The sequence below is a fragment of the Cryptotermes secundus genome, unplaced genomic scaffold (assembly GCF_002891405.2).
Source record: "Cryptotermes secundus unplaced genomic scaffold, Csec_1.0 scaffold143, whole genome shotgun sequence".
Lineage (NCBI taxonomy): Eukaryota > Metazoa > Arthropoda > Insecta > Blattodea > Kalotermitidae > Cryptotermes > Cryptotermes secundus.
Genome location: NW_019741301.1, coordinates 606,348 through 620,460, shown reverse-complemented (window position 1 = coordinate 620,460; position 14,113 = coordinate 606,348). Strand labels below are relative to the sequence as shown.

The 14,113-nt window shown below is 41.7% G+C and overlaps 1 protein-coding gene across 6 annotated transcripts in view; it reads left to right on the top strand.

Moving 5' to 3' along the window:
- The window catches only part of LOC111872686 (glutamate receptor ionotropic, NMDA 2B), a 309,458-nt gene that overhangs the window by 135,294 nt on the left and 160,051 nt on the right, over positions 1 to 14,113 (top strand). For all 6 annotated transcript variants that reach the window (XM_023866807.2, XM_033754788.1, XM_033754785.1 and 3 more), the window contains exon 4: positions 2,217 to 2,404. In XM_023866807.2, the coding sequence (XP_023722575.1) occupies positions 2,217 to 2,404 (188 nt within the window). The remainder of the gene's footprint in view (positions 1 to 2,216; positions 2,405 to 14,113) is intronic.

Here is a 14,113-nt window from a genome sequence, read left to right as displayed (position 1 = left end):
GTATATACATATTAAAATATAATACACATCTGGAAAACTTCCTACCACAACACACCCCTACCTCACCCCGCAGAACTACACAATTATTCCCTTCCCTCGGAACATCACATGACCTCAGCTATATACCCATTATAACATAAACACTAGCCAGTCGCCATTGCAACCAGGAACGGATTCGACATAAACACTAGCTAGTCGACATTGTAACCAGGAACGGATACGACATAAACACTAGCCAGTCGACATTGTAACCAGGAACGGATACGACATAAACACTAGCCAATCGACATTGTAACCAGGAACGGATACGACATAAACACTAGCTAGTCGACATTGTAACCAGGAACGGATACGACATAAACACCTACACAGAAGGAATACACAGTACAACCTGAGGAAAGTAAGTAACAATAATGTTTTCAAAAATTAGAAATTCGGAATGAAAACAGTAATAACTTTTAACGAAATCTAATCCAATATGATAACCAATAAATTCACTCACCCTCACGGCAACATATCCAAGAAGATAAATGAGAACAAACTAAAAACTAATAGCATTATCGTGAATACCTTCTATAACATGTAAGTAATTGACCTATACCATGCAGAATATAAATAACAAATAACCCAAGGCTTAGAGAGTAATACATATGGTAATTTACTTCAAGGTAATATAACAGCGAACCCCGAGCGAAAGACAACCTAGAGTTACGGGATAAAAACACAGCATTTTACATTCAACGACAAGAGAAATTTATATAATTTTATATGTAAATTGTAAACTTTAGAAAAAATTTTAAAATTAGAAAAAAACTTGCTACTTCGTAGCAGTATCATGTATTATATGATTATGATGAGCACACTAATATGAATCCATATAAGGTCAGTTCAATAACAAAAGACGTATTTGATGAGACTACCTGAAGATGGTCCCAAATGTAGGCGGAAACATGTAGCAACTATCAAATGAAACCAAAGTGACCAGTTCGGTTGTTTCATTTTTATTTTATTTGTTGTGTTGGCGGCCAAATACCACCGATAGTTCGGAATTCGTTGGCTTTCAGAGGTAGATACTGTCTCCTGTTTCAGTGTCCAAGATACTTTAAACAAGCAGCAAGAGAACACAGACATTCTGCTAAGTCCTTGCTTTCCCATCCATTTATTTATCTTTTCTGTCGTCATTCTTCTCCCTTCCTTCTTCCCTCACCTTTTTCTTCCATTCCTCCATAACGTTTATCTCCTTATTTATTTAACAGTGTTGTCAAGTAGTTGCAATAGGATTCTGACGATGGTGTATAACACACTGATATATTGGGTTTTCGGACTTTATCCATCGTCCTGGTTTCAAGATAAGTAAGAAAAACATTACGTTTCGGAAACTGGATCTGTTTCCGTCCTCAGGTGAGGGAAAACACCTATTCTCTTGGTCCCTTAGAAAGAGCTGGTCCAGTGATTGAGGCTAGCTCTTTCTAAGGGACCCAACAGAATAGGTGCTTTCCCTCACCTGAGGGCGGAAACAGATGCAGTTTCCGAAACGCCGTGTTTTTCTTAGTTATCTTGAAACCAGGACGATGGATAAAGTCCGAAAACCAATATCTCTGTGTATTGTCAACATCTAGACTAAATAAAACTTCTTTATTTTTATGTTGGTTATTTAACGATGATGATGAGAGCGGAGCCGTTAGTTAAATAAGAATTGGAGGGGTGGGGTACCGAAGTACTGGAAGGATACCTGCCCAGTGCTACTCCGTCCACCACAAATCCCTGGGATTGAACCAGGGCTGCTGCTGCTGTGGGAAGCTGGCGACTAACCATCTGAGCTATGGCATGGCCTCTAGACTATATAGCGTCGATGGTAGGATGAATGATCAATGATTAATTACAAAGAATTCGGAAGGAAACGGTAGGGGGTTAATTATTAGGTATTTGCCTGGGAAGAAATGCTTAGAAGGAATATAAACCAATAAAATATCAGTCAGTGTGTCCCGGTGGAGATTCAAACCCAGCATCTCCAGGAGATAAACCTAAAGCTTTATCGGCAAGCGGTCCGTGTCGCTAAGGGTGTATCGTAAACTGATGGCCGCTTCGTTAGACTGCAGAACCAGCATTATGACCATGACGTAATGCGGTGTCACTGCAATGCCTCTTCCCAGCAATTGCACATGATCTTATGTGTGAATATTCGACAATAAAGAATGATTTGTCGTGTATTTCAGAGGGGATCGCAATTGAGTCTTCAGCTGCAACTGGCGCCATCTCTGGAGCACCAGACTGCCGCCATGTTGAGTATCCTGGAGAGGTACAAGTGGCATCAATTCTCCGTCGTCACCAGCCAGATCGCGGGGCACGATGATTTTATTCAGGCAGTTCGGGAGAGGATGATGCAGGTGCAGCCACATTTCAAGTAAGTAACAAAGCATACCGCAGCCCCAAGCCTCCCGGAAGGGCGAACAAACAGAAAATTATAGAAATAATTTTGTTCCTAGAGAGAAGATGGGTTAATTTAGGATTCAGTCAGTATCTGAAAGTTCTAAAATATTTAGACGGTATGGCGATTGTCGAATTGAGTCAATCTCACGACTCAAATCAAATCAAGAATGACTGTACTGGCGAAGACCAGAAGTAGTTTACCCGACCGGCCGCCGGAATGGTGAATTATAAAATTGAAAGTATTTGGAAAGAATCGGTGGTAATTTATTATAGGTAATTTCATATATAAATATATTTATTGCCTGGCAGCCCACGTCTTCTCTGGATCCGCTATTCTTCATGTCGCAATATACAGCGTTACTATATATCATTCATTCATTTTTAAAACGCTATATTTTCCAAAGCATTATACATACACATATGATTAATATATAAAAAGAACCATAAACTCACCAAGTTTTCTTCACACTCTACAAATGTTTTATGTGTTCCCCTTGGGTGACACGACACACGTCCAGGCAGTAGTCGAGCACGTTCCACACATTTTGTAGCATCATCCTGTCAATGGTCATCACTGCAGCATCGATGCGTTCCCTCAGCTCTACTAGTGTTCTTGGCAGTGGGGGTACGTAAACACGATCCTTAGTGTACCCCCAAAGGAAGAAGTCACAATGCGTTAGATCAGGTGATCTGGGGGGGCCAAGTGAACAGAGCTACATCATCCTCACCAACACGCCCAATCCAGCGTGTCCTTAAATTTCCGATACCACCGTAAAATGCTTTGTTTAAATGGTTATTCTTTTCCATACTCTCTTTTGTATGCGCGTTGCACTGCTATAACAGACAAACATCTCGCATATTGCAACAAACAAAAACTCTTTACTTGCTTTGTCGCCATTTTGTAAAGGCACTGAATTCATGCTGCCAACTGGTGCATGTAATACAAACTTGGTGAGCTTACGGTTCTTTTTATATAGAATCATATTTGTATGTATAATATTTTGGAAAATATAGCGTTTTAAAAATGAATGAATCATTGATAGTAGCCCTGTATTTGTATAAATACAGAAGCTAGAAGGACTTACAGGTAGGTCGCGATTCATCTGAGTTCGAATAATGCGAGACTGGATTTAGTGAGAACTGCACAACGATATTAATTCGCGTTTAATCCAAACCAATATTCAGTTAATGTGAGGCTAGCGCATGCGCAGTTGAGGTTGCTGATGCTGTTACTTAAGTCTGAACTACTTCGCGTTCGAATGTGCTGCCGCCTGCCGTAATATACGTCACTTTTCATGATCGGTTTTAATCGTTTTAAGAAGTGCCATTCGCAAAATGGACGAAAAGTAAAAGGTAAAGTTGCATCAGTTGTTTGTGCTTTGCAAACGTCTACACAACATCTTTTTTGGAGTTCACAGATCAAGGTGCCATCAAAACACTTGAGTCTACTACATAAGAAAAACATTTGAACGGTCAGTTGCTAAAACTGGGGCACGTAGTAGCGTATTTGGTTGAGGCATTGTGCTACAACATGAAAGGTCGCGGATTCGAGTCCCGATGAGGTGGATTTTTCAATTTATCTAATCCTTCCAGCTGCATTATGGCCATGTGCTCGACTCAGCCTCTAACAGAAATGAGTACCAGGAATCTTCCTGGGATTAAACGGCGGCCGGCGCGTAAGGCTGACAACCTTACCGCCATCTGTGAGCCGATTGTCTAGAAAATATGGGACCCTCAACGTCTCAGAACCCTGTGGTCCTTCACGGCCTGTTACAGGGATAGTTTCACCGTTTTTACCTTTAATTGCTAAAACTACAGAAGACTACAATTCCCTTAACAGAGTTCTGGAAAAATTTTAACATCAGAAATTAAATAGAAAATATTCGCCATACTTTAGAGCAAATCACTGCAACCAGCATGCGTGGAGTGTGGAAGGGCCATTTGCCTCATTGTGCAAATAGTAGTGATTTCGAAGAAGAAATGACAAATATTGGAAACGAACTTGGATACGATGGACCAGAAACTGGAACTGCTCAATTCACACTCGGAAGAATTGACTGACTATGATGTCCTTTTAGATCAACAAGTGGGGCCGCGCAATAGCTCAAGTGGTTAGTCGCTGGCAGTCCACTGAAGAATTACTGAAATATTTACAGATTCTGAAAATTATGTTCTCCCAGAGTTGTAAGCAAATAAAAAAATTGTTTTCCAATTGTATGAAAGGATTCAAGTATGCGAGAGAACTCAGTCTCTTTTGACAGATTCGTTGTAAGGCTTCAAATGATTGAGGAGTTTTTATTTTGTCGAGAGTTAGAAACAAATAATGGGTTCTGATATTCTCGCTTCAGTGAATACTTCCAAGAAAAAGGTTTTCTTTAAATTTCAGTTTGGTCTCAAAGGCGTCGCAGTAGTGACGGGATATAAGAAATGCATTTCTAAGCTCAGTATAAAAAGAACCATTTTTTAGTTACTGATAATTTGTTTTTGGAAAGGGGGAGACAGACGGAAATAGATTGTGAGAAATTATTAAAACATTAAAAAATAATAATAAACCACATAAAAATTCGCCCAATAAAATTTAGACTATTTGGAAAAATACACCAAAAAATGAGCAGAATATAAAATATTGTCATGCTTAGGAATGACTTATAAGACGGGGTTTTGGATCGGGTGATTTGATTTATTGCGCCTTATACGTACATTCATACATTTCGGGACTACAGGCAATACAGAGCTATCGCTATTCTGCACACTTTCCAATTCACCGTTGCACACGCACTAGGATTCTCAGTCTTCACTAGTCGTATCCTGGTAACGGATTTATAACAATGGCCATCTCAAGTGAATAATTTTGGGTTTCTCTTCAAAATGATTGCCCCACTACCCTAAATAAATCTTTAAATACTTCACCCCCTTCTCCATATCATACATATGTGATGAACCTCTTTATGAACTCAAAAACATCATACTTACTTATTCATGGAGCTGAGCCTTCTTGAGGAACCGGCTATTTTGCAGATACTCAAGAATTTCTCAGCATTTTATGGAGCCCGAAGGTTCATTACCGAATTTATAAGAGCCCTCCACTGGTCCCTATCAGCCCGATCAATCCAATCCATACCATCCTATTCTATCTCTCTAAGATCCATTTTAATATTGTCCACCCACCTATGCTTTGGTCTTCCCAGTGGTCAATTTCCATCTGGTTTTCCCACCAATATCCTATAATTCAAGAAAAGCATAGCGAAAAATAATAGGTCGAAACCGCTTGATACTGATGCTGATATGCGACTGCGTTTGTCTATCATTCAACTTCGTATGGAGAAACTGCTCGAATTACGTTAGTCTTAGATCTATTGACTTGAAAGTGACATTTGCAGCAATGCTGTTCACACCAACAGCATTCTAAAAATTTGCAAATTAGGGTTCAAGTCCCGATGAGGTCATTGGATGTTTTTTCAGGTGACCTAATCCTTCCAGCCGCACTAGGCCCTGGGGTTTACTCAGCCACTAACAGAAATGAGTACCAGGAATTAATTAAATAATTTTCCTGGTGAGTAAAGCGCGGCCGGCGCGTAAGGCTGACAACCTTACCGCCATCTTTGAGCCGATTGCCTAGATAATGTGGGACCCTCAACGTCTCACAACCCAGTGGGCCTTCACGGCCTGGTACAGGGATTTCGAATTTGTATCAATAAAATAATGTTAATTTATGTTTCCTCTTCAATATTACACACTGACTCTTATTATTATTATTATTATTATTATTATTATCTATCGCATCAAGAATCGTTTTTAAAGAAAAGGTACTTGTTAAACAGATCATCCATATTTACATATTTTTTCCCACGTATAATTACATTTTTTAATCTTTAAATGTCTGATTCAATGACTCGTATATTTGTAGAATGTTCTTTTTAGTACCGCGCCAAAAGAGAAAATATATCAGCAATATTTAGCTTCGAGGTTAAAATGGTGGAGCTATAACTCCACTCCTCCATTTACATTGAACATTAGTGATTATTTAAGCACAGCGACAACTTCACTTTTTTAATTTTATGTCGTTTTCTACTTTCAGTTCTCATTCCACCGTCGACTTTATGTAGTATCGATACGGAAAGAGGCGACCTTGCTGGTTGTCATGAGGCTTTAATATTGTCAGGTGTAGGGAGCTACGCGTGACAAAATGACGGGTTCTAGTTCGGATGATTGGATTTATTAGCAGCTTGGTTACAGGCTCTTTTAATTACACTCAAATTACAGCGCTATCACTGATTTACATACACCTCATAACCCACGGTTACGCACCCACACGAGTCCTCTCTCAGTAATGCAAATAAAACACATGAACTAGCGCTTCAGGTCACTCAAAGTATTACACCCAAGTATAATTAAAGTCTTTCAGTCACACGAGGAACTCTCCGTGGCTCTCACTTAAACACCAAACACTCTCAAATATACCCCTCTCAAAGTCAATGTCACATTGCGACTGACGGTCAGTCAGTCAGTCAGTCAGTCAGTCAGTCAGTCAGTCAGTCAGTCAGTCAGTAAGTCTTGGTGTCGAGCTCCATCTAGGGCTCATGACCAGATGTTAATTATTACCGTTTGAGAGTTACGGTTTTTTTTTTGTGGGGTGCCCTCTCTGACGAGAGGACGGGTCTGTCTTTTATATATGCTGCTGGCCCTTGCCAGCGCAGTCGTTCTCGGGTTCCAGTCCCAATGGACTCGCAACCATATTTTACTGTCTCAGATTCTATACTTCCCTTTTCGTCGCCTCCTACGACTCGCAGGGTCACGGTGGAGGTATTCAACCCCGCCTCCACACGGGTAGCTCCCTGTCATACACCCCTCTCAAAGTCAAAGTCACATTGCGACTGACGGTCAGTCAATGGGGCTCATGACCAGATATTTATTACTGTTTGACAGTTACGGTCTTGTTGCCTTTCGTGTATTCGATTGCGAGGTGTTTAACGGTCAGTTACCTAGCAACGCTTCGTCCGCTGTTACAATATATTCATTCGAACGGTTTCTTAAATATCCCGTGATAATGGCCTGATATTAATTAAACAACGTATAATGTCCAAGAGAAGAGTTTTACAATTACATTCATTCTGGCTAAGCTTCTCTCATAGCATACAGACCCGTTGCTAGGCTAATAACGAACAAGGAAACAGCCGTTGATATATAACGGCACAGTAAACACGCCTCTTAAACAATAGATTTACTATTAGACATGGCGTTAAGCAACCCGTTCCTAGGCAGCTGCAACAGCTGGACTACAATAATAGAAACGGGATGTTTCCACAACAACGAATCTCCACGCAACAACAGAGGAACTGTTATAAACGGCGTTTTCTTTGCATCTATCTCCAACTGCCGTTGTAGCGGAAGCTACTAGTAATAGGGTATAATAATCTACTCTAATGAGCCTGGACTGACAGAGGCCCTGTATATATTTTATATACATTTATTAACATGTTTAACATGTAAAATGTAAATATTCTTTACATTATGACAAATGACTTGCTACTACAGACTATGACTGTGACCAAAGACAGGGCCATCCTCTCGTCAGAGAGGGCGCCCCAGAAAAACAAGACCGAAACTATCAAACAGTAATAAATATCTGGTCATAAGACCTAGAGCGGGCTCGACACCAAGACTGACTGACTGACTGCCTGACCGTCAGTCTCAATGTGACTTCGACTTTCACATATATCTCCGCATTTACGCAGGAGACGTTACCAGTCAACGGACGAACACATAGAAGCTTCTATTTTATGTGCTGTAGTTACAGAAAACTTTAGAGCGTATACACCAGTCAGAGTGTTATAGATACTTGTAGTTACGAGTTGCAAGTTTTCAAGGAATCCAGTTATCAATTCCAGCGCTGTCTAGTAACCAACACGTATCAAGTTACATCGGATTTCCTTTGGTGAAGCCGGACAGAACTGATCTACGCCGCATGAAGTTTCAATGCTAGAAGAACAAGGCAAAATGAGGACAGTAGTACTGCTAACATCACTCATGATCACATCGTGCCTATTTCTTGCGGCACTTTGCGAAGCAGAATCTTCCAATGAAACCGCAGTATCCGATATAATCATAAGAGACGAAACGGAATATGGGTCGTTCTGGGCCTTTGGCTTCAGACTTTTTGCTTTTCTGTTTCACAGCATTGTCGTACTCCTCGTTTCTTTGCTTGTGCATCGCTGTTTTCGACGGGCCTGCTGCATAAGGAACGAGATGAAACGGCAACTGTTACGGAACCGTCGGGTTATCATGGGACAGTTGAGAGCTGCATCAGAGTTTATGCAAAATATGAAGGAATGTCGTGACCAGTTCCAGAATAAGACTAGACTATTGGAGAGGCTTGCGGGGGAGGAAGAGGAACGCCTTTATCGTTTGCAGAATGAGATAGATACCATGGATGAGATGATGAAGGCGCGTGAAGAAAGTCAGGAACAATTTCAGAACGACATAGTGCGAATGAACACGATGATGAACATAGAAGGCAGACGCCTTGATCGGTTACAGGAGCGGCTGAATTCAGTGAAGACGACAATGATAGCGGCACACAAGCTCCATGATGTACCCCCAGAATAAGGCGGAATCTAGGAAGAGAACTGGGGCTATCCCATTCAGTTTTGAGATTTCAGTTCTGTAAGGGAGGCTGTCAGCCGGTCACAATGATCACACGGTCTAAGGCATGGACTTTCTTAACTCACTCCAACGCTGAATCGTGGGTTCCAATCCAAATCAAGTCATCAATGTCTGTATGTGGGTTTATTCTGTGTTTGTGTTGTCCTTGGTGTTGGTATCAGATCACTCGTTCAAGGAATCCTAATGCCTGTGTAGAAAGGGTTACGAAACTGAAGAAGAGGGTAGGGCCCAACAAAGGGCTGTAGAGCCATTGATGAATGAAAAAAAATGGAAATAAAGGGAAGGCTGTGAAGAAAAGAACTAGGTGAAAGATGCAGCTGAGAAGGGAAGACTTTATATGTGATATCTGGAGTGTGTAATTCAGTGAGAGTGTTATAATTCCTGTTTTAAAAGCCGTTACCAGGAAACGGTTAGGATAGAATGTACAAGTAGTAAACTGAGGACACTAGTTTGTGTATGTGTCAGTGATCTGTACAGTGTAGTCACGAGTCATGAGTATAAGTGGTCAGTAAATGCATTTACCAAACTACGATCATACTCTGTTCTAGTTACCCCTAAATAGTGACAACATTTTAAAAATCTGCAAATTCTCGTTTGAAATTTGCAGCAATAAAATATTTCATTTATACATGTTCTTCAATAGTACAATTGAAATCTGGAAAATATCATAACTCATTTTTCCTAAAAACTTGATTATTTTTAATCAGATTGACCATATTTATTGGCCGCGCCATAGCTCAAGCGGTTAGTCACTGGCTTCCCACCGCGGCCCGGGTTCGATCCCGGGTCTGGTCAAGTGAAATATGTGATGAACAAAGTGGCGCTGGGGCAGGTTTTCTCCGAGTACTTCGGTTTCCCCTGCCAATCTTCATTCCACCAATTGCTCCACAATCACCCTCACCTATCATCTGGGCTGGTACAATAGGCCAGAAGTTGCCGCAGTACAAGGGACTTAGTCCCACCCAACTAGAAATAAAAAAAAAAACATATTTATATGCAGGCTGTCCGGATGAAAGTATCCAAAATAAAATCATTATATCTCAGAAAGAATTTATTATACACATTAATGGGTTACACCGTTACAAACGGAAACTAACAAAGCTTTTTCTGCATATATAACTTTCTCAATAAAATTAAATGTGGGCTGCCTTGGTGGCACGACAAATATCCATACTTGAAGCGTGTTTCGTGTTAACCATAGCCACAGCGTCCCTTATGCAGGCTTTCAGGTGTTGAAGGTCGTTGATCTTAACCCGGTAGACAATGTTCTTCACATAACCTTACTGGGATTAAAGCTGGCGATTGGTCCACCTCTGCCAATTCATATCCCAGCCATCTCTGTCCAGGTGATTCCTAACATGGTGGCAAAAATGTGGCGGTGTATACGCGTAAGCCGGGTATGAAAAAAAAAAAAAGAAAAACTTTCAGCGTTTTCCTTTCCGATGACATAAACCGGATACGTGTATGACAATTTCCGAGATATATATATTTTTTTCTGGATACCTTTCATCCGGACATCCTATATATTTTCCCACGTAGAATGACAATTTTTTAGATGTTCAAACGTCTGATTTCGTTACTTTCGTGTCTGCAGAATGCTTTTATGTACACGACGCAAAAACAGAGTCATCGGCGCTGACTAATTACGTTACACAATTTTCGGGGAAGGGGTTTTGGTGAAATTGTGGCTGGCAAGGGAAAAATAATGCCCGGAAATATGTGTAGACGTATGCCGGAGGTACATTCTTCAGGGCAGACTCCACGGGTATTACATTGGGATTCAATCCGGGCTAACTAACTAAAGAAATGGAGCTTTGTCCTTCTTGAGAACGCAACAGCTGCTCAGTCGCTCAAGAAATCCCCATTATTTTACGGAACCTGAAGGTTCATTACCGTGTTAACATCAGCCCTCTTCTCGTCTCTAAACCGAGTCAGATAATTTCAGTCGATAACTCCATCTTTTTTACTCTAAGATCCATTTAACAGTTTCCTTCCACCTCCATCAAGTTTTCCTAGTGGTCCCTTTCACTCAGGGGCTTCTATCAAAAATCTGTGTGCACTCCCAGCCCCTCACTATGCAATTTTCTCTTCAGACACCTATTATTTCAACCCTCTTGAGCCCAAATATCCTCCTCAGCACCCTGTTCTCAAATACCTTCAGTCTTTGTTCTACCTTGAATGTCAGAGATCAAGTTTCACTGCAATAAAAAATAACTAAAGGCAAAATTAGGACCACGCCATAGCTCAAGCGGTTAGTCGCTGGCTTCCCACAGCGGCGGCCCGGGTTCGATCCCTGGTCTGGTCAAGTGGGATTTGTGGTGAACAAAGTGGCGCTGGGGCAGGTTTTCTCCGAGTACTTAGGTTTCCCCTGCCAATCTTCATTCCACCAATTGCTCCACAATCACACTCACCTATCATCTGGGGCTGGTACAATAGGCCAGAAGTGGCCGCAGTACAAGGGACTTAGTCCCACCCCACTAGTAATAAAAAAAGGCAAAATTAAATTTTCCAATATTTTAGACTTCATTATTTTTATAAAGAAGACGAGAAAGCAAGCAAACATCCGAATAGAATCTCTTTATTGTGAGAACAACACAGAACACACAAATACACTCTGTGGGCATAAAAATCAGTCCGTACCTCACAGGAAACATTACGTCTCATCTACAAAGCCCAACCGGTTAATGCTGTTTAGGAAAACAATTGCCGTTTATTGTGAGAACCATATGAAAGGCATAAATACACTACATGTGCAGAATGAAGAGGTCTAGTATGTTTTGAAGCGGATGGTACATATGGTTAATTCTGGTCCTGCGTCATATCTTTCTGAATGTTTTTTCCAATTATTCAATACAATATATTATATTTGTCAACATTCTCTTGCCTTCATGTGCTAATAGACTACATCGAAGGAGTTGGCCTGTTCTATAATGTTTCCATCGACAGTGGTTTTCACTTTTCTTATATTTAATATTTAGTTAAGAATAAAGCGGCCTCCGTAGTCTAGGGGTAACGTTCCCACCTTATGACTCAAGGTACGCGGGTTCAAACCCGGCGGAGGTCGTCGAATTTTTAAGGGCGGAAAAATTCAAGGAACAAGTCCTCCGGGAGGGACTTTAAGCCGTGGGTCCCGTGCCGTAGATTTACGACACGTAAAAGAACCTCATGTCTCTAGGAGACCTCTGAGCAAAATTATTAGGTAAACAATTTCCCGCCCAAGTAGTGACGGGGCTGATAGCGAGCACCAGTACCGGCAGGGGATGGAGACTGGTAGAATATTAAAGGGGGACCTACAATAGACTATTAGTCGCGGTGCATGGGGAAGCCCACCCCCTCCAATAATAATAATAATAGTTACGAATAATATTGGTTAACGATCGCGATAAGGAACATACGTTGCTTGGTAACGGCTCGGTAAACGCGTTCCCGCGGAAACGATATCCAGACTATTGCTAGACAACCGCCCATAACAATAACAGAAGTGTTCGAGGCTATATATAGTTAGGACCCCAGGCCTTGGACTGTGGCATTTATCTGATCATTCGGCATGCTTCAAGATAAATCAGCTACAGCAGATGTTGATTGGATTTTGTTTGAAGGAAACGTGTGTTGGACAGTGGTTTCTATCGACTTCACTTTGTTTAGTGTGTTCACGGTCAACTCCCGTCTGGCGAAGGTGAAAACGACGAAATTTGCCGCGAATCCGCGAAGCGATGTGCGAAAAGGCGAACAAACAATCGGGTGAAGTTCAGTGTACACCAAGATGGCGGACGTCCCAGTACCATGAATCCGGAAATACTGGACACAGACGCTGCTATCGCTGAATTCTCAAGGTCATGCCATCACCCATAAGCATGTTCTGTAGTACACGTACATAAAGTACCTAATGACTTTGAGATACTTGTCGTGTACATCGGCTAAAGTGGGGGAAAGCTCAGAGTGGATGACTATTGTGAATAATGCGGAGGAGAACATAGCAAACTTCTGAAAAATTCTGTATGGAAAGCTGCTTTTTAGCGCGCTTTGCGTTTTAGATTAGGAGCCATAAATATAAGAGCACTGACCCTTCTCGGAACTTTTGACCACACCAACCTGAGGAAGATGATGGTGATAAACCTGGACCGGCTCGCACCTTATCAGGGAGCCACTCAGGACGATCGGCCTTAAGGAGGGAACAGCGAAAAACTGCGTATTTTCCATAATCTCTTGAATCGTCTGAAATCGTCGTCTGTCGGAGCCAGGTCAGGTGAGTGGGGTGGCTGAGGAAGCACAGTCATGCTCATATTTGTCTAAAAGTCACGAATCAGTAACGATGCATGAGCTGGAGCTTCTTCATGTTGGAGGAACCAGAAGTTGTTTCTCCTGACATTTCAGCACTTCCAGATAATACTAGCGATTCACCCTTTGCCCCTGACATAACAATTCATGATGCACAACACCCTCGATGTCAAAAGAAAAATCCACTTGACTTTCATGTTCGACAAAACCCGCCGCTCCTTTTTCGTTCTCGGCGAATTTTTTCCAACCCATTGTGAAGACTGCATTTTTGTTTCCACATCGTGTCTATAAACCTATGTTTCATCGCCAGTTATAATTTTTTTAGAAAGGTTTCATCCTCGCTTGCGCAATCCGGAAGTTCTTGACTGTAGCCGTCCCAAAGAAACCAGCCTCTGGGGTTCCCCTGTGGGCCGGTTCCGGGATTCCCGCAGTCGCCGGGAGCTCGGAGCTACACTAAAACCGACTTGTCAGTCAGTTAGTCAGTCACATTGCGACTGACGGTCAGTTCGACCAGATATTTATTACTGTTTGACAGTTACGGTCTTGTTTTTTTTGGGCGCCCTCTCTAAAAAGAAGACAGTTCTGTCTTTTGTATATGCTGCTGGTCCTTTCCAGTTCAGTCTTTCCTGCGTCCGAGTCCCTTGGTACCCAAAATCATATTTTACTGTCTCAGATTTGAGACTTCCCTTTTCGTCGCCTCCTACGACTCGCAGGGTCCCGGTGAAGGTATTCGACCCCGCCT